This window comes from Theropithecus gelada, chromosome 1 (genome assembly GCF_003255815.1).
Source record: "Theropithecus gelada isolate Dixy chromosome 1, Tgel_1.0, whole genome shotgun sequence".
Classification (NCBI taxonomy): Eukaryota; Metazoa; Chordata; class Mammalia; order Primates; family Cercopithecidae; genus Theropithecus; species Theropithecus gelada.
The window spans coordinates 179365108-179386275 of NC_037668.1; the positions used below are offsets into that span (position 1 = coordinate 179365108).

The 21168-nt window shown below is 36.5% G+C and overlaps 1 protein-coding gene across 1 annotated transcript; it reads left to right on the plus strand.

Moving 5' to 3' along the window:
• Positions 1-304: 304 nt before the first annotated feature.
• On the plus strand, positions 305-8933 carry PTGS2 (prostaglandin-endoperoxide synthase 2). Its single transcript, XM_025365795.1, has 10 exons — positions 305-487; positions 1281-1397; positions 1518-1661; positions 2320-2463; positions 2891-3072; positions 3799-3882; positions 4006-4252; positions 4534-4820; positions 5319-5466; positions 5961-8933. The coding sequence occupies exons 1-10, from the start codon at positions 436-438 to the stop codon at positions 6368-6370; spliced, it is 1815 nt and encodes a 604-aa protein (XP_025221580.1). The 5' UTR covers positions 305-435; the 3' UTR covers positions 6371-8933.
• Positions 8934-21168: the final 12235 nt, after the last annotated feature.

Consider the following 21168-nt stretch of genomic DNA (forward strand, 5'->3'; position numbering starts at 1 on the left):
AAAACACATCTGGCGGAAACCTGTGCGCCTGAGGCGGTGGAACTCGGGGAGGAGAGGGAGGGATCAGAGAGGAGATGGGGACTACCCTCTCTGCTCCCAAATTGGGGCAGCTTCCTGGGTTTCCGATTTTCTCATTTGCGTGGGTAAAAAACCCTGCCCCCACCCGGGCTTACGCAATTTTTTTAAGGGGAGAGGAGGGAAAATTTTGTGGGGGGTACGAAAAGGCGGAAAGAAACAGTCATTTCGTCACATGGGCTTGGTTTTCAGGCTTATATAAAGGAAGGTTCTCTCTGTTGGCGACCAGTTGTCAAACGACTTGCAGTGAGCGTCAGGAGCACGCCCAGGAACTCCTCAGCAGCGCCTCCTTCAGCTCCACAGCCAGACGCGCTCAGACAGCAAAGCCTACGCCCGCGCCGCGCCCTGCCCACCGCCGCGATGCTCGCCCGCGCCCTGCTGCTGTGCGCAGTCCTGGCACTCGGCCACGCAGGTGAGTACCTGGCGCCGCGCACCGGGGACTCCGGTTCCACGCACCGGGGCAGAGTTTCCGCTCTGACCTCCTGGGTCTATCCCAGTACTCTAACTTCTCTCCGAATAGAGAAGCTACGTGACTTGGGAAAGAACTTGGATCGCTAGAGTCCGAAAGAACTCGGTGGATATTCCAGCTTCCCCACAAGCCCTGATCATTATGAGCCAGTTACTTAACCGATCTGAGACACTCTCACCTCCTAAATAGGGATAGATGATGCTAATTTGCAGGTTGTCATTGTAAGATAGGATCTGATCAATATATGTGAATTGTTTTTATTTGGAACCTCTTTTTATTGAGTGGAAGAAGTTGTTTTAAAAACTCTAGTCAGTTCTTTCCTGCCCCCAGGAAAGCCCGGATTATGTTTTAGGATAAGCAAAAGTAAGCAAGCTGTTTTACTTTGAATTTTTCTCTAAATGTTGATTAGTGTACTAGATCCATTTTAATTTGGAAAGCGAAGTGCTACTTACTTGAACTTCTTAAAAATGCTAATTTTAATATCTAAAGAGTTAACTAAGAAAAGCTTAGTAACATGATGTACCAAGTTGAATATGCTGTTATCCTTATTTAGAATAGAAAATTGGTATTTCTACGTTTTATCCATTCTAAGTCAGGTTAAAAAATTGTATTTTCATGACTACCTATATATTTCTTGAATTTATTATTGTAAAGTTGATTCATAGTAAAACAATTAAATGTTTAAATTAAGATTAAGACACGAGAGAATTATTTATTTGCTGTTCTTTAATTGTAGCAAATCCTTGCTGTTCCTACCCATGTCAAAACCGAGGTGTATGTATGAGTGTGGGATTTGACCAATATAAGTGCGATTGTACCCGGACAGGATTCTATGGTGAAAACTGCTCAACACGTAAGTTTGTCCTTTGGTTGCCTCATTAGGAGTGGGACTGGATACAGTTATCATTGTATAGATTTGTGTCTTATAATGAGTCCCATTAATTTCTCCCTCCCTTTCTTCCTCTTCTTAAAGCGGAATTTCTGACAAGAATAAAATTACTTCTGAAACCCACTCCAAACACAGTGCACTACATACTTACCCACTTCAAGGGATTTTGGAACGTTGTGAATAACATTCCCTTCCTTCGAAATGCAATTATGAGTTACGTATTGACATGTAAGTACAAGTGTCTTTCTAAGGTTTTAGTTTTCTTGAAGAAAAATATGCTTTATAATACTGTAAGCCTAATCTAAAAACATATTTCCTAGTTTATCAAAATGAGTTTTAAGATACCTTTTAAGTTTGCCTTCCATCTTAATGGCCAAAACTATTGACATTTAGTCCCATCTAGCTTATACAGTCTACTCACAACTCTGTATATGTCTTCCAACTTTTACTATTTGGTCAGTTTGTGGAGGTAGCACGGTCCAGCTGTTTATTGAATGCCCATGGGTCACAGAATTGTTCTGAACATGTAGCACCCATTAAAATAAATTTGGATTTGGATCAGCAAGAAAATAACTTTCCATGATTCTAAAGTAGGTGCCATGCATGCTCAGCCATTCCCTTCATAGGCCTCTTGGACAGGGAGCAGATGGCTACCTGAAAAATCAATATTGCCTGATTATAATGTGCAGAGTATATGTATTTTATTAAAGATGCATTTCAAATGGCCATTAGATTTTGAAGTGTAGTTGTTTTAAAATAGATTATTTTTGATTTTTGGAGTTAAATTCAACATGCAGTGCCACTTTCCACATTTTACAATAAAAATAATGGTTGATTTACTTAGCAAATGAGAATAAATCCACCTTTTTGTCTTTGAAAATTTCAGCCAGATCACATTTGATTGACAGCCCACCAACTTACAATGCTGACTATGGCTACAAAAGCTGGGAAGCCTTCTCTAACCTCTCCTATTATACCAGAGCCCTTCCTCCTGTGCCTGATGACTGCCCGACTCCCTTGGGTGTGAAAGGTGACTAATAAGAATCCTTAGAGATGTATTAACTATAAAACGGGCTGCATTGCTGCCAAAAAAATTTTGACCTTAGACTACCATTTATTTATTAACAAAAGCAGCTTTTACTTTTATCATGGATATCTATGGGTATTTTTTAAAGTATGAGTCTATGTAAACTCTTCTGTAAAAGCAAATGAGCATCTTGGTATAATGTCTTAATAATTTCAAATTATTTCATTAGAAATTAAATAATTCTAATTAAAATAGATAAAATCGTTCAGTAAGAAGTTGTTCCCCCATATCTTAGAACTATTGTTTATATTACGATCCTATTCACAATTGTAATTCTCTTATAAATGAAGAATTCCTGGTAGATTGACAGTCACTATCTGCTTTCTTGAATACATAGATGGATTCTTATCTTAGCTTTCTCATTTTTCAGGTAAGAAGCAGCTTCCTGATTCAAATGAGATTGTGGAAAAATTTCTTCTAAGAAGAAAGTTCATCCCTGATCCCCAGGGCACAAACATGATGTTTGCATTCTTTGCCCAGCACTTCACGCATCAGTTTTTCAAGACAGATCATAAGCGAGGGCCAGCTTTCACCAAAGGACTGGGCCATGGGGTAAGATAGAGTTAATATCCTAGAGTTAGTAAAATTATACCAAATCATAGTCAAGGGCTAACATTAAAGGAGATAAACAGATAGATAGATCCAAATAACTTACCCACTTTTTTTAAAAAAAAGTCTTATCTATAAAATTCTTAAGGGAATTTTCCATTTACTTCTCTGGTCTAGTAAAATTATACACACACAGACATGCACACACATATAGAAACATTCACACATATACATATGTACAGGTATTATTATTTGTAATTTGACCCTTGTATTTTTTAGTTTAAAATGTTAGTACTGCAAAATGTTATGTCCTCAAAAATACATTGTACCCTGATTATGCTGCTTTCAATATTGTAAGGTGAGGTTTCTGCCTCATTATTCTCTTTTGGATTTCAATAGCATAGCTTCAAGTTATTCATAAGAATTTTTTATAAGTAACACATCTTTATACTTTTTTAGAATTACCATATCATCATAGTGAAGTATGTAATATATATGATATAAGCTCCTTATAGTATGTTAAGTCCATTAAACACAAAGACATATCAATTTGTAGCTTTGGTGGATAAACAAATTAATTTAGCAATTTGTGGCTATGAAAAAATGTCTATTTTATTTAAAAATGTTAAAGAAAGCTAAATCATCAAATTATTCAATGATGAATTATATGATAGACACTTTAAGAAAAACTTCAACAGCAACAAATTAATTTTTTTCATCATTTTATAGGTGGACTTAAATCATATTTATGGTGAAACTCTAGATAGACAGCATAAACTGCGCCTTTTCAAGGATGGAAAAATGAAATATCAGGTATGCTTCCTTTGACTATTAAGACTTAGTTATTACTTACCGCTTACACCCATATTTTAAAATCCCTAAAAATGTGTTCCTTAACTTTTTAACTAATGTTTATTTATTACTGTTATTTTTTAGATAATTGATGGAGAGATGTATCCTCCCACAGTCAAAGATACTCAGGCAGAGATGATCTACCCTCCTCAAGTCCCTGAGCATCTGCGGTTTGCTGTGGGACAGGAGGTCTTTGGTCTGGTGCCTGGTCTGATGATGTATGCCACAATTTGGCTGCGAGAACACAACAGAGTGTGCGATGTGCTTAAACAGGAGCATCCGGAATGGGGTGATGAGCAGTTGTTCCAGACAAGCAGGCTAATACTGATAGGTAAACAAGAAAATGATTTATATAAAACCCTCTTCCCTGGGGAAAACTAATGTGTTACTTTTGTTATGTTTTGAGTAACTGACAAGATGTGGTAAAAGAAAACTCACACACTCTATATTCATTAAATATGTAAGCATGACTGATCATATAGCTATCTTTTAATATTGACAAGGAAGAAAACAGAAATGAAGGAGTAGCAAATTTTAAAAATTGCATTCCAATTGCTTGAAAGCTTGTGATCAGAAAAATAAATGTTTTTATTCTTTATTTTATGCAAATAGGAGAGACTATTAAGATTGTGATTGAAGATTATGTACAGCACTTGAGTGGCTATCACTTCAAACTGAAATTTGACCCAGAACTACTTTTCAACAAACAATTCCAGTACCAAAATCGTATTGCTGCTGAGTTTAACACCCTCTATCACTGGCATCCCCTTCTGCCTGACAACTTTCAAATTCATGACCAGAAATACAACTATCAACAGTTTATCTACAACAACTCTATATTACTGGAACATGGAATTACCCAGTTTGTTGAATCATTCACCAGGCAAATTGCTGGCAGGGTAAGCATTATTATTGAAAACCAAAACAAAGGACTAGTCAGTAACTTTAGAATTTCTGCCACAGAAATTATTTTTCTTAAACTTACTAAAAGAGTAGTTAGTTATATTGCTAGTAAAACTATTTTATTGATATAAGAAGCCTAACTTTGTTTGAAAACTCTAAACTTTTAGTCTACAGTTGTCAAACAAATAGCAAATTGTACCCCTACCTTAAAAATAGATATTTTCAAAAAGTATCTATAATCTTACAGGAATAAATATTTTAGGCTTGAATACTAGTTTCATTTTTGAAATTTAAAAAAGCCAATTAGTTCTAGACTGGTGTCGCATTGAATTTTAAGCAGAGCTCCTGTTGAAATGTATGTAAGCATCTTTCCAGCAAATAAAAATTGTCTCAGCTGGGAGTTTGTCTTACCTGATTTATACCTAAGGCAAGCTGAATACAAACAGCAAATATGCCTAAAATTCTTGTTTTACAACTAATTTTACTTTCCACAGGTTGCTGGTGGTAGGAATGTTCCACCCGCAGTACAAAAAGTATCACAGGCTTCCATTGACCAGAGCAGGCAGATGAAATACCAGTCTTTTAATGAGTACCGCAAACGCTTTATGCTGAAGCCCTATGAATCATTTGAAGAACTTACAGGTAAGAAACAGTTTCTAAACTTCTTTGTTTTTGTTTGTTTCTTTGTTTGTTTTTTGTTTTCCTTTTTTTTTTTTTTTTTTTGTGAGATGGAGCCGTGCTCTGTCACCCAGGCTATAGTGCAGTGGCGCCATCTCGGCTCACTGTAACCTCCGCCTCCTGGGTTCAAGCAATTTTCTTGCCTCAGCCTCCCGAGTAGCTGGGACTATAGGCACACGCTGCACGCCTGAATGATTTTTTTGTATTTTTATTATAGACGGGGTTTCACTGTGTTAGGCTGGTCTCAAACTCCTGATCTAGTGATCCGCCTGCCTCGGCCTCCCAAAGTGCTGGGATTATAGGTGTGAGCCACCGTGCCTGGCCCCTAAACTTCTTAAAAGAATCAGGGGTCAAATGGAAACAGAGAAGTTGGCAGCAAATTGAGCAAAAGAATCAAACTGTGTTTTATTTTGTGAAGTTTGACATTGGTTGTATCTCTGTCTTCATTGCCTTCACAGGAGAAAAGGAAATGTCTGCAGAGTTGGAAGCACTCTATGGTGACATCGATGCTGTGGAGCTGTATCCTGCCCTTCTGGTAGAAAAGCCTCGTCCAGATGCCATCTTTGGTGAGACCATGGTAGAAGTTGGAGCACCGTTCTCCTTGAAAGGACTTATGGGTAATGTTATATGTTCTCCTGCCTACTGGAAGCCAAGCACTTTTGGTGGAGAAGTGGGTTTTCAAATCATCAACACTGCCTCAATTCAGTCTCTCATCTGCAATAACGTGAAGGGCTGTCCCTTTACTTCATTCAGTGTTCCAGATCCAGAGCTCATCAAAACAGTCACCATCAATGCAAGTTCTTCTCGCTCCAGACTAGATGATATCAATCCCACAGTACTACTAAAAGAACGTTCGACTGAACTGTAGAAGTCTAATGATCATATTTATTTATTTATATGAACCATGTCTATTAATTTAATTATTTAATAATATTTATATTAAACTCCTTATGTTACTTAACATCTTCTGTAACAGAAGTCAGTACTCCTGTTGCGGAGAAAGGAGTCATACTTGTGAAGACTTTTATGTCACTACTCTAAAGATTTTGCTGTTGTTGTTAAGTTTGGAAAACAGTTTTCATTCTCTTTTATAAACCAGAGAGAAATGAGTTTTGATGCCTTTTTACTTGAATTTCAACTTATATTATAAGAACAAAAGTAAAGATGTTTGAATACTTAAACGCTGTCACAAGATGGCAAAATGCTGAAAGATTTTACACTGTCAATGTTTCCAATGCATCTTCCATGATGCATTAGAAGCAACTAATGTCTGAAATTTTAAAGTACTTTTCGACATTTTTCTGTCATCAAACTAACAAAAACAGGTACCAGTGCATTGCTAAATGAATATTTAAATTAGACATTACTAGTAATTTCATGTCTCCTTTTTTAAATCAGTAATGAAACAATAATTTGAAATTTCTAAATTCACAAGGTAGAACCACTTATAAAGGCTTGTTTTATTTCTTAACGTTATTAAATTTGTACATATACTGAAAAGAAGCTGTCTTGGATTTAAATCTGTAAAATGAGTAGAAATTATACTAGAATCGCTTGTTAAAATATTGTATAAGTGATGTTCCTTTTTCACCAAGAGTGTAAATCTTTTTAATGTGACTGTTACAACTTCCTTGTAAATCAAAATGCCAAATGTGTTAAGGTGGTGGAGCCACCGCAGTGTTATCTTAAAATAAGAATATTTGTTGAGATATTCCAGAATTTGTTTATATGGCTGGTTACATGTAAAATCTATAGCAGCCAAAGAGTCTACCTTTAAAATAAGCAATAACAAAGAAGAAAACCAAATTATAGTTCAACTTTAGGTTTAAACTTTTGAAGGAAACTTTTTCTTATCCTTGTGTACTGCAGGCCTGGTACTCAGATTTTGCTGTGAGGTTAATAAAGTACCAAGTTGTGCTTGGATAATGATATGTTTCTCAGATTTTCTGTTGCACAGTTTCATTTAACAGTCCATATGACATTGCAAAAGGTAGCAATGACCTCATAAAATACCTCTTCAAAATGCTTAAATTCATTTCACACATTAATTTTTTCTCAGTCTTGAAGCCAGTTCAGTAGGTGCATTGGAATCAAGCCTGGCTACCTGCATGCTGTTCCTTTTCTTTTCTTCTTTTAGCCATTTTGCTAAGAGACACTGTCTTCTCATCACTTTATTTCTCCTATTTTGCTTCACTGGTTTTAAGATCAGAGTTCACTTTCTTTGGACTCTGCCTGTATTTTCTTACCTGAACTTTTGCAAGTTTTCAGGGAAACCTCAGATCAGGACTGTATTTCGCTCCTCTTAAGAAGATTAAAAGAAAAACAAAAGGACCCTTTTAAAAGTAGTAAACACTTGTTTTAAGTGAAAAGCAGAGAATTTTATTTATAGCTAATTTTAGCTATCTGTAATCAAGATGCCTGCAAAGAGGCTAGTGCCTCAGAGAGAACTGTACAGGGTTCGTGACTGGAAAAATGTTACATTCCCATTCTAATTAATGCCCTTTCTTGTTTAAAAACAAAACCAAACAATATCTAAGTAGTTTTCAGCAATAATAGTAATGATTATAATACTTCTTTTCCACATCTCATTGTTACTGACATTTAATGGTACTGTATATTACTTAATTTATTGAAGATTATTATTTATGTCTTATTAGGACACTAGTGTTATAAACTGTGTTTAAGCCTACAATCATTGATTTTTTTTCGTTATGTCACAATCAGTATATTTTCTTTGGAGTTACCTCTCTGAATTATTATGTAAACAATCCAAAGAAATTATTATATTGAGATTTGTGAATAAATTTTTAGAAATCTTACTGGTATATTGAGATATTTAAGGTTGAATGTTTGTCCTTAGGATAGGCCTGTGTGCTAGCCCACAAAGAATATTGTCTCATTAGCCTGAAGGTGCCATAAGACTGACCTTTTAAAATGTTTTGAGGCATCTGTGAATGCTTCATTAATTTGTTCAGCCACAGTTTATTGAGAAAATATTCTGGGTCAAGCACTGTGGGTTTTAATATTTTTAAATCAAACACTGATTACAGATAATATTAGTATTTACATAAATGATTGAAAAAATTTGTCTTTTAGGAAGAGGGAGAAAATGAAATAAATATCATTAAAGATAAATAACTCAGGAGAATCTTCTTTACGATTTTATGTTTAGAAGGTTTAAGGTTAAGAAAGAAAGAGTCAATATGCTTGTATAAAACACTGTTCACTGATTTTTTTTAAACTTGATTTGTTATTAATATTGATCTGCTGACCAAACCTGGGAATTTGGGTTGTGTATGTGAATGTTTCAGTGCCTCAGACAAATGTGTATTTAACTTATGTAAAAGATAAGTCTGGAAACAAATGTCTGTTTATTTTTGTACTATTTAAAAATTGACAGATCTTTTCTGAAAATAAACTTTGATTGTTTCTATATATCTTTGTCATATGACATATGATTTCTCTGAAGCATTATTCTTAAACCATTATCTTGCGTTCTCCACCTATTCAAAACTAGGGCTGGCCCTTCATGAAATGGTTTTGTCCTCAGTTACATAGAGGCTTCCTAGAGTCACTATTTAAATCTCATAATCTCTTATTCACTACGACATTGTGTTGGAAAATGTCTAGTTTGTGTATCTTTATAGAAGACGGCAAACAAGCTTATTTTCATTGCCTAGTCTAGAAGAAGAAGAAAAAAATACACAATAAGACAAAGAACTAGACAAATATTATGAAGGAGGCACAAAATAAAGCAGTTCAAAGAGAAGTAAATTATACAAAGTTGGGCAAATCATTGATACAAAAGCTCATAGGCTTTTGTTGTACCTCTATCCTTGACATCTTGGTAATTTCAACAACTACATGGACCACATATTTAGCATCTTCCCTGGCCTCTCCTCTTTGACCTTCTCCCTCCAGGGATGCCTTCCTCCACCACATTTTCCCAAATCATACATATCTTGATATCATTATTATTAATTACAGTACCACTTCCAAAATCTTGATTCCAAGCATCTTCCAGCTCACCTATTTTAGTGCTTACACTCTAACATCTAACTCTCAGTCTCACTGAACCTACTCATCTACCAACCTCATCACTTCACTATTTATCACTTCTTTTATCTTTCCATTTACTTCTATATGCATCTAGCTCAGATTTTATCGTCCATCATTCTAATCACTCCCTTCCACTCTGTATACTCTCCCTCTACTGTGCTGAATTGGCACAACTTGATTAAATCCAGCCATTCTCCTAATCTGTTTTTTATTGGGCTTCTCAGTAGCATTCAACACAAATAGCTATAGTCTCTTTACTGAACGTATCACTGCCCCCACCTTGGCTTCATGGTTTGATACTCTCCTGGTCTTTCTCTACATTTCTCAGAGCACTACTACTCAGTCTTCTCTCTCTCTCTTTTTAAGCTCTTTCTCTTTTACTGCATCTATAAGTTGAAGTTTCTTGATATCTTCTCTGTCTGCATTCCTCCAGATTAATCACATTCAAGCTCTTTATTTGAAATAATAAGCACTCACAAATTTATGTCTCCAGGACCAACGTCTAATTGTCAATTGACAACCTCTCCACCCAAAGTCATCAATTTAATTGCTTCTTTTACATTTTTGCCTCCCAGCACCATATATCCCAAATAATAATTGTCCAATGTTAAAGAAACCACTATACTCTTTCCTTCACTTGCATAGCCAATCCAACAGCAATCCTGTTGACTACAACCCACAAATAAATCCTAAATCTGTCACCTTTTTTCCAACTTCACTACTACCAACCTAGCAGTGTAATAGTCTATTAATTAGTGTTCTCTTGTCTATTATTTCCTCAGGCCAAACCATTCTCCTTATGGCAGTGGCAGTAAATATATATATATGATATATATAAATGATATATATGATATATATACTATACTTTAAGTTCTGGGATACATGTGCAGAACGTGCACGTTTGTTACATAGGTATACATGTGCCATGGTGGTTTGCTGCACCCATCAACTGGTCATCTACATTAGGTATTTCTCCTAATGCTCTCCTTTCCCTAGTCCCCCACCCTCTGACAAACTCTAGTGTATGATGTCCCCCTCCCTGTGTTCATGTGGTCTCATTGTTCAACTCCTACTTATGAGTGAGAACATTCAGTATTTGGTTTTCTTTTCCTGTGTTAGTTTGCTGAGAATGATGGTTTCCAGCTTCAACCATGTCCCTACAAAGTAAATGAATTCATCCTTTTTGATGGCTGCATAGTATTCCATGGTGTATATGTTCCACATTTTCTTTATTCAGTCTATCATTGGTGGGCATTTGGGCTTGTTCCAAGTCTTTGCTATTGTGAACAGTGCCACAATGAACATATGTGTGCATGTGTCTTTATAATAGAACGATGTATAATCATTTGGGAATATACCCAGTAAAGAGATTGCTGGGTCAAATGGTATCTCTGGTCCAAGATCTTTGAGGAATCTCCACACTGTTTTCCACAATGATTGAACTACTTTACAATCCCAACAGTGTAAAAGCGTTCTCATTTCTCCACATCCTCTCCAGCATCAGTTGTTTTCTGACTTTTTAATGATCGCCTTTCTAACTGGCATGAGATGGTATCTCATTGTGGTTTTTATTTGCATTTCTCTAATGACCAGCGATGAGCTTTTTTTCATGGTTGTTGGCTGCATAAATATCTTCTTTTGAGAAGTGTCTGTTTATATCCTTCTTCCATTTTTTGATGGGGTTGTTTGTTTGTTTCTTGCAAAAGTGTTTAAGTTCTTTGTAGATTCTAGATATTAGCCCTTTGTCAGATGTATAGACTGCAAAAATTTTCTCCCATTCTGTAGGCTGCCTTTTCACTCTGATGATAGTTTCTTTTGCTGTGCAGAAACTCTTTAGTTTAATTAGATCCCATTTGTCAATTTTGGCTTTTGTTGCCATTACTTTTGGTGTTTTAGTCTTGAAGTCTTTGCTCAATGTCTATGTCCTGAATGGTATTGCCTAGGTTTTCTCCTAGGATTTTTATGGTTTTAGGTCTTACGTTTAAGTCTTTAATTCTTCAATGCAGAAAAGGCCTTCAATAAACACCCCTTCACGCTAAAAACTCTCAGTAAATTAGGTATTGATGGAACATATCTCAAAATAATAAGAGTTATTTATGACAAACACATAGCCAATATCATACCAAATGGGCAAAAGGTGGAAGCGTTCCCTTTGAAAACTGACACATGACAAGGATGCCCTCTCTCACCACTCCTATTCAACATAGTATTGGAAGTTATGGCCAGGGCAATCAGGCAAGAGAAAGAAGTAAAACATATTCACATAGGAAGAGAAGAAGTCAAATTGTCTCTCTTTGCAGATGATGATTGTATATTTAGAAAACCCCATCATTTGAGCCCAAAATCTCCTTAAGCTGATAAGCAACTTCAACAAAGTCTCAGGATACAAAATCAATGTGCAAAAGTCACAATCATTCCTATACACCAATAATAGGCAGAGAGCCAAATCATGAGTGAACTCCCATTCACAATTGCTACAAAGAGAATAAAATACCAAGGAATCCAACTTACAAGGGATGTGAAGGACCTCTTCAAGGAGAACTACAAACCACTGCTCAAGGAAATAAGAAAAGACACAAACAAATGGAAAAACATTCCATGCTCATGGACAGGAAGAATCAGTATCTTGAAAATGGCCATACTGCCCAAAGTAATTTATAGATTCAATGATATCCATCGACTTTCCATTAAGCTACCGTTGACTTTCTTCACAGAATTAGAAAAAAAACTACTTTAAATTTCATATGGAACCAAAAAAGAGCCCATATAGCCAAGACAATCCTAAGCAAAAAGAACAAAGCTGAAGGAATCACACTACCTGACTTAAGCTATACTACAAGCCTACAGTAAGCAAAACAGCATGGTACTGGTACCAAAACAGAGATATAGACCAATGGAACAGAACAGAGGCCTCAGAAATAACACCACACGTCTACAACCATCTGATCTTTGACAATCCTGACAAAAACAAGCAATGGGGAAAGGATTCCCTATTTAATAAATGGTGTTGGGAAGACTGGCTAACCATACGTAGAAAACTGAAACTGGACCCCTTCCTTACACCTTATATAGGCAGTAATTACTTTTTAACATAAATCCTATCATGCCTTTCCCATGTTTAAAATCTTCCAGTGGCTTCCTACTACACAATGGATAAATATAAGCTGCTTGTCCTACCCTGTGAGGATCTCAATGGTCTATTCCCTGCCTATCTGAGCTAATCTATTAAAATTCCACACTCTTATTCATTATGCTCCAGACACAGTGGCTTTCTTGTGATTTCCTCAGTAGCTGTGATTCTCAGGTGTTGTCCCTATTTTGAATATTTCATATGCAGATTTTCACATCCTTCTCAACATTCAGATCTCAGCTCAAATTTCCCCTCTTTAGAAAGGGCTTCTCCAACCACCAATCTAAAGCAACTACTAAGGCTGTTTCATTTTCTTTATACCATTTATTTCTATCTGATATTATCTTGTTTATGTGTTTACTATCTGAGTCCCCTTTCTGGAATTTTGTGTCTGTGAAAGCAAGGATCCTACCTGTATTATTCACAGGTTCCAGAACAGTGCCTGACATTAAAAAGACACTCAAAAATATATGATTAATAAATCATAACAGGCTTCATAAAAGAAGTAGAATATGTGGTGATTCTTAAAGACATAGTAAGATCTTAGAGAGCAGAGACATCCACAATGAAAAAGTTTGGTAATTTCTTCTTGAACTAAAAATTCACTTACTTACATGTAATGACTTTCTGCTTATGTTATTAACAAAATATTGCAAAATTATAAGCTAAAACAGCACAAATTTATTATCTAAAGTTCTGGAGGTTAGAAGTTAGAAATAGATCTTATAAACTAAAATCAAGATGTCAGCAGGGCTGTGTTTCTTCTGAAAGCTCTAGGGGAATCTATTCCTTGTCTTTTCCAGCTTCTAAAGGCTGCCTTGGCTCATAATTTATTTCTCCATCATCAAAGCCAACAGGATAGCATCTTCCAAAGTTTCTAACTCAGATTGTTTTACCTTCCCTTGTCATAATGACCCTTCTGATTACCCTGGGGCCCATGGAGATAATCTAGGAAATTCTCTCCTGCTCAAGATACTTAATTTCTTCACATTAACAAAGTCCTTTCTGTCATGTAAGATAACATTCACAGGTTCTTGGTATTAAGGCATGGACATTTTGGGGGAGCCATTATTTTGTTTACCATACCACCCAACCCAATTGTATTTGCACTCTTGGCCAATTATCCAAGAATTGTACTCCTTGGCATTTACCCCCCAAAAATAAAAATCTATGTTCATGCAAAAACCTATACATGAAAGTTGTAGCATATTTATTCACGATAACCAAAAACTGGAAACAACCCAAAGTCCATCAATAGGTGAATGATTATACTAACCGTAGCAAGCTGTGGTATCTCCATACAATGAAATACTATACAGCAAAAGGAAAAAAAGCCTACTGATACACACAGCACTTTGGAAGGAACTCAAGGGAATTATGTGTAAATTATGCTGAATAAAAAAAGCCAGTGTTAAAAAGTTCCATGTGTAATTCCATTTATGTAACATTCTTGATATAACAAAATTATAGGGATGAAGAAAATATAGTGGTTGCAAGATTAGCAATTAGTGGGAGGATTAGAAGCTATAAAAGAGTAGTGTAAGGGAAATGTGTGCTGATTGAACAGTTCTTTACTTTGATTAAGGTAGTAGTTACACAAATCTATATCTATATGGGGTAATGGCATAGAACTATACACACACACAAAAACATAAATGCATATATACATTGTGAAACGTGAATATGTTCTGTGGATTGTACCAAGGTCAGTCTCCTGGTTCTGATATTGTACTATAATTATGCAAGATGTCAACATTGGGGGGAGGTATTATGAAGTTTGCATCTTTCCTCCTTATACATTTCTTTGCAACTTTCTATGAATTTATAGATATTTCAAAATAAAAAGTTTTGTTGTTGTTGTTGTTTTTTTTTTTTTTTTTTTTTTTTTTTTTGAGACGGAGTCTCGCTCTGTCGCCCAGGCTGGAGTGCAAGAAAGGAAAAGATCCAAGGTTCTTCTGCCAGAACGAATTATCCCAGAATGAACACTGAACCCAAGCTAGAAAAATAAAATTCCTTCTCTTAGGAGTTTGGCAATTAGGATGAAGAACCTAGTTCAGACTGACAATTTTACAGTTGACAATGATGACTATGCAATCTGATTGGTAAAACAAAATCTCTTTTCAGTAAATAGTATAGGAAATACTGAACATTCACACCAATAGAAAGAACCTTAATTCTACCTCACAACACTCACGAGTTAATTCAAATTGTTCGTATATCTACATGTAAAAGCTGGACCTATAAAGCTCCTGGAAAAAAAATATTGTATATCTTTATAAGCCTGGGGTAAGCAAAGAATTTTAGATAGGATCCAGAAGGTACTAATTATAAAAGAAAAAATTAACAAAATGGACTTCATAAAATTTATAAAATTGCTCATCGAAAGACTATATTAGGGGCCGGACACAGTGACGTACACCTGTAAACCCAGTACTTTGGGAGGCCACGGCAGGCAGATCACTTGACGTCAGGAGTTCAAGAACAGCCTGGCCAATATGGTGAAACCCTGTCTTTACTAAAAATACAAAAATTAACCTGGCATGATGGCAGGTGCCTGTAATCCCAGCTACTTGGGAGGCTGAGACACGAGCATCGCTTGAAACTGGGAAGTGAAAGTAGAGGCTGCAGTGAGCCAAGATTTATCACTGCACTCCAGCCTGGGCAACAGAGTGAGACCCTGTTTAAAAAAAAAGAAAGGCTATATCAGGAAAATAAATATACAAACCACAGACATATAGAAAATAATTGCAGTATGCATATAGAACAAAGGATTTGAATATAGAACATATAAATACCTTCTTCAACTCAATAGAAAAAAAGACAAATAATAAAAATAAACAAAAGACTTAAGAAGGAACTTTACAAAGGAAAACATAAGAATGCTCAATAAGTAAATTAAAATGTTCAACACCATCAGTCACCAATACAATGCAAATTAAAACAACAGTAAGATACTACTACACACCCACTAGAGTCATTAAAGTTTAAAAGACCTACTGTGATAGTTAATTTTATGTGTAAATTTAACTAGGCTTTGATATCTATTTGTGTGGTAAAACACCAGTCTAGATGTTGCTGTGAAGATATTTTTTTAATATATAATTAACATTTACATCTGTAGACTTTGAGTAAAACTTATTTCTTTACATAATATGATGAGCCTTGACCAATCAGTTGAAGCCCTTAAAAGCAAAGAGTAAGGTTCCCCAAAGGAGAAGAAATTCTCCTTACGATTGTGCTCTGGTTTAAATGATGGTGCCTTCTCCAAAATTCATGTTGAAACTCAATGCCCAATGCAACAAATAGTATTAAGAGCTGTGTTCTTTGGGAGGTGATTAAGTCATGAGGGCTCTATGCTCACGAATAGGATTAGCACTCTTATAAAAGGGCTGTGGGAGTGAGTTCCCTTCTGCTCTTCTGCCATCTTAGCATGCAGTAAGAACACTCTCACAAGACATGTAATCTGCCAGCAACTTGATTTTAGAATATGAGCCTCTAGAATTGTGAGAAATAAATATCTGATGTTTATAAATTACCCAGGCTGTGGTATTTTGTTATAGCAGCTCATATGGACTAAGACTGACTGGAACATAAAAACCCTACCTGAGGGCCGGGCATGGTGCCTCATGCTTATAATCCCAGCACTTTGGGAGGTCAAGGCAGGTGGATCACGAGGTCAGGAGTTTGAGACCAACCTGGCCAATATGGTGAAACCCCATCTATACTAAAAATATAAAAATTAGCCAGGTGTTGTGGCAGGCACCTGTAATCCCAGCTACTTGGGAGGCTGAGGCAGGAGAATTGTTTGAACCCAGGTGGTAGAGGTGATCTCATCAGTGAACTGAGATCATATCACTACATTCCAGCCTGAGTGACAGAGCAAGACTCTGTCAAAAAAAAAAAAGAAAAAAAAAAAAATCCCTGCCTGAGTTTCCAACCTGCTGCCCTACAGAATTCTGACTCAAAACTATATTAATTCCTACTTGAATTGTCAGCCTGCTGGCCTACCCTACAGATTTCAGACAGTCCATAAGCCATAAGCCATAAGCCAATTCCTTAAAGTCACTCTTTTTATCTCTCTTTTTCTTCGCACACACACACACACAAACTCACATCTATACACACACACACACCCACACACACATCCCATTGTCAAAATCCTGCCCCAGAGTGGTACATTGGTTACAATTGATGAATCTATGCTGATACAGCATAATTATCCAAAAGCCATAGTTTACATTAGAGTTCACCGTTGGAGTTGTACATTCTATAGGTTTGGACAAATGTATAATGACATGTATGCATCATTATAACAGTGTACAAAGTGTTTTCACTTTCCTAAAAATTCTCTTTACTCTACCTCTCCAACCCTCCTACTGCCACCCACCAATTCCTGGCAAACACTGATCTTTTTATTAATATTATATCCACAATTTTACCTTTTCCAGTATATTAGTTAAAATTCTGCAGTATGTAGCCTTTTCAGATGACTTCTTTCACTTAGTAATATGCATTTATGATTTCTCCTTGTCTTTTCATGGATTGATACCTTATTTCTTTTAGTGTTGAATGGTATTTCATTGCCTAGGTATACCACAATTTATCATCCATTCATCTACTGAAGGACATATTGTCTGTCCTTCAAGTTTTGGCAATTATTAATAAATGTGTTAGAAACATCTGTGTGCAGGTTTTTGTATGAACCTAACTTTTCAGCTCCTTTGGAAAAATAGCATCTGTTACAGGACCACCAGTTGTGTATGGGTGCTGTGCAGTAATATACCAATACACTGAGACAGCAGTGTTTGCAGCAGAGAAAGAGTTTATCACAGGATAGCTGAGTGAGGAAATGGAAGAAACCCTCAGATTTGTCTCCCTGAGCTGTTCTGGGCTGAGAGTTTTAAGGGGATCATGGAGAGCGAAAGGTTGGAATATTAGGGATATTGTTTGATCACAGCAAGGGAGATAAATTAATCAGAACATAGAAAGTGCATTCTTTGGTGAGTATGCTTCTCATGGGGTCCTTTAGACCAGCTGATGCCAGTGGGGCCCTTCAAACCAGCTGGTATCAGCAGTTTCACCAGCATGCAGGACCTGAAAGAATATCTCAAATGGAAAACTTAATGTTTCACAATGTTTAAATTGCTATCTATAAGAGCAGTTAAGACAGCTGCACTCTTGTGACAGGGTTTATGTGATTCAAGGGCAATAGACAAACAACTATTAGGAAGCAGGTCAGAGAGCAAGCTGATCTGAAGATTACTGCTGAGGGTACTGCAAACTTGTTTTATTTTTGTTTCTTCCCCTTCCTTGATTAATTTTATAAAGTTTATAGCAATGGTTTCACAAGGAATACAATTGCTGAACTACATGGTAAGAGCATGTTCAGGCTATAGTAACCAAAACAGCATTGTACTAGTACAAGAGCAGACACACAGACCAATGGAACAGAATAGAGAACTCAGAAATAGGACTGCACACCTACAACCATCTGATCTTTGACAAATCTGACGAAAACAAGCAATGGGTAAAGGATTCCCTATTTAATAAATGCTGCTGGAAGAACTGCTTAGCCATATGCAGAAAATTGAAACTGGACCCCTTTCTTACACCTTATACAAAAATTAACTCAAGATAGATTAAAAACTTAAATGTAAAACTCAAAACTATGAAAACCTTAAAAGAAAATCTAGGCAATACCATTCAGGACATAGGCATGGACAAAGATTTCATGACAAAAACACCAAAAGCAATGGTAGCAAAAGCAAAAATTGGCAAATGGGATCTAATTAAACTAATGAGCTTTTGCACAGCAAAAGAAACTATCATCAGAGTGAACCGACAATCTACAAAATGGGAGAAAATGTTTGCAATCTATTCATCTGACAAAGGTCTAATACCCAGAGTCTACAAGAAACTTAAACAAATTTACAAGAGAAAAACAAACAACCCCATTAAAAAGTGGGGAAAGGACATGAACAGACACTTCTCAAAAGAAGACATACTTGCAATCAACAAACATATGAAAAAAAGCTCATCATCACTGATCATTAGAGAAATGCAAATCAAAACCACAGTGAGATACTATCTCATGCCAATCGGAATGGCTATTACTAAAACGTCAAGAAACAACAAACGCTGGTGATGTTGCAGAGAAAAAGGAACGCTTTTACATTGTTATTGAGAGTGTAAATTAGTTCAACCACTGTGGAAGACAGTGTGGCAATTCCTCAAAGATGTAGCAGCAGCAGTACCATTGACCTAGCAATCCCAATACTGAGTATATACCCAAAGGAGATTAAATCATTCTATTATAAAGATACATCCATGCTTATGTTCATTACAGCACTATTCACAATAGCAATGACATGGAATCAACCCACATGTCCATCAACGATAGACTGGATAAAGAAAATATGGTACATATACACCATGGAATATGTAGCCATAAAAAGGAACAAGATCATGTTTTTTCCAGGTACATGGATGAAGTTGGAAGCCATTATCCTCAGCAAACTAACGCAGGAATAGAAAACCAAACAATTGCACATTGCACATTGCACAACCAAATACTGCATATTCTCACTTCTAAATAGGAGCTGAATAATGAGAACACATGGACACATTGAGGGAAACAACACACACGGGGACCTGTTGGGAGGGACGGGGAAAGGGGAGAATCAGGAAGAATAGTTAATGGACACTGGCTTAATATCTAGGTGATGGGCTGACTGCACAGCAAACCACCTTGGCACACATGTACCTATGTAACAAACCTGCACATCCTGCACATGTATGCCAGAACTTAAAATAAACATTGAATAAAAAAACCAAAAGAACAAAGATCAAAGTTCCCTGAAGGAGAAGAAATTCTTCTTAAGACTACAACACAAAATCCATGTCTATGTTTTCTGCCTGTTGCCCTAGTTCACCTTTTTACTTACTGTGAAGGTAAAGTTATGACTTCTAAGCTTCCCATATGTGAAACCAGAAACTGGAAGTCCGATAATAATATTTTATCCAATTAATATTACAAACTTTAGAGACTCTGAGCTGCTTTTTTTCCTTAAGTTTCAGCAAAGTTGAGCCTTAAAAATAAGATTTAAAAATCACAATTGTTCCTCAACTCCACCTTCAATTTGAATATACTGTTTTGTTTGTTCATTCGTTCATTTGTTTGTTTTAGAGACAAGTTCTCACTCTGTCACCTAGGCTGGGCAAGGTGGCTCACATCTGTAATCTTGGTGCTCTAGAAAAACCAAGGCAGGAGGATTGCTTGAGCCCAGGAGTTCAAGACCAACCTAGGCTTCAAGACCAACACTGGCTGGTATGATTATGGTTCGCCGCAGTTTCAAACCCCTGGGCTCAATTAGTCCTTCCACCTCAGCTTCCTAAGGAACTGGAACTACAGGTGGATGCCACCACACCCAGCTAATTTTTGTATTTTTTGTAGAGATGGGGTGCTGCCATGTTGCCTAGGCTGGTCTTGAACTACTGAGCTCAAGCGATCCGCCCACCCCAGCCTCCCAAAGTGCTGAGATTATAGGCGTGAGTCAACGCATCCAGTATCTTTTTTTATTTTTATTTTTAGTACAGACGAGGTCTCTCTATGTTGCCCAGGTTGGTGGCAAACTTTTGGGCTCAAGCAATCCTGCTGCCTCAGTCTCCTGCGTAGTTAGGAAGGACAACAGGCATGCACCACTGCACCCAGCTAATTTTCCTTTTTCTTTTTTTTTTGGTAGAAACAAGGTCCCACTATGTTGCCTAGGTTGGTCATGAACTCTTGGTCCCAAGAATCCTCCCGCTTTGGCCTCCTAAGGCACTGAGATTACAGGCATAAGCCACCTTGCTCAGCCTTTCACTAAGTCTTTATAACTGAATCATGGTATTCATTTTTCTAATAATAACATGAAACTCAGTACTAGAAACATCCAGAATACTCTTCATTGGTTTTTGATTGACTGGATAAACCACATTTAGCATAAAAAGAGAGTTGTGAGTGAAAAGGCTGTCACTCTGGTAGTATGCAGAAAGTTACTGCTTAGTGGATGGACCCTTTTGCTATCATAGACTACTTTAAGAATCTGATAAAAGCTATAAACCTAAAGAAGAAAACAAGCAACAGGAACACCAAAAATACCACAAAACTTCTAATAGCTCTTTTAAGCCCTTAAACATGATCCAATTTAAGAACCTAGGGTTGTGCATTCTCTTGCAATGAAAGGAAACCAGTAACTTGGAAAAGACTTAAGTGAACTCTACAAGGAGAGAAGATAGTAATGTAATAGAAAGAGCTTTTAGCTTTGAATCAAGTAACTAAGAGTTCCAGTTTTGCCATGAATTCTCTTTGTCAAGTTATTTAAAAGATTTTAGGAAAACCAAGAGATGTTAGGTCTCTTTTAATCCTGAATTTCTGTCATTCTGACTGATCTATTTCTACTTCATAAAGTTATTATATTGGTGCTATGGACTGAATG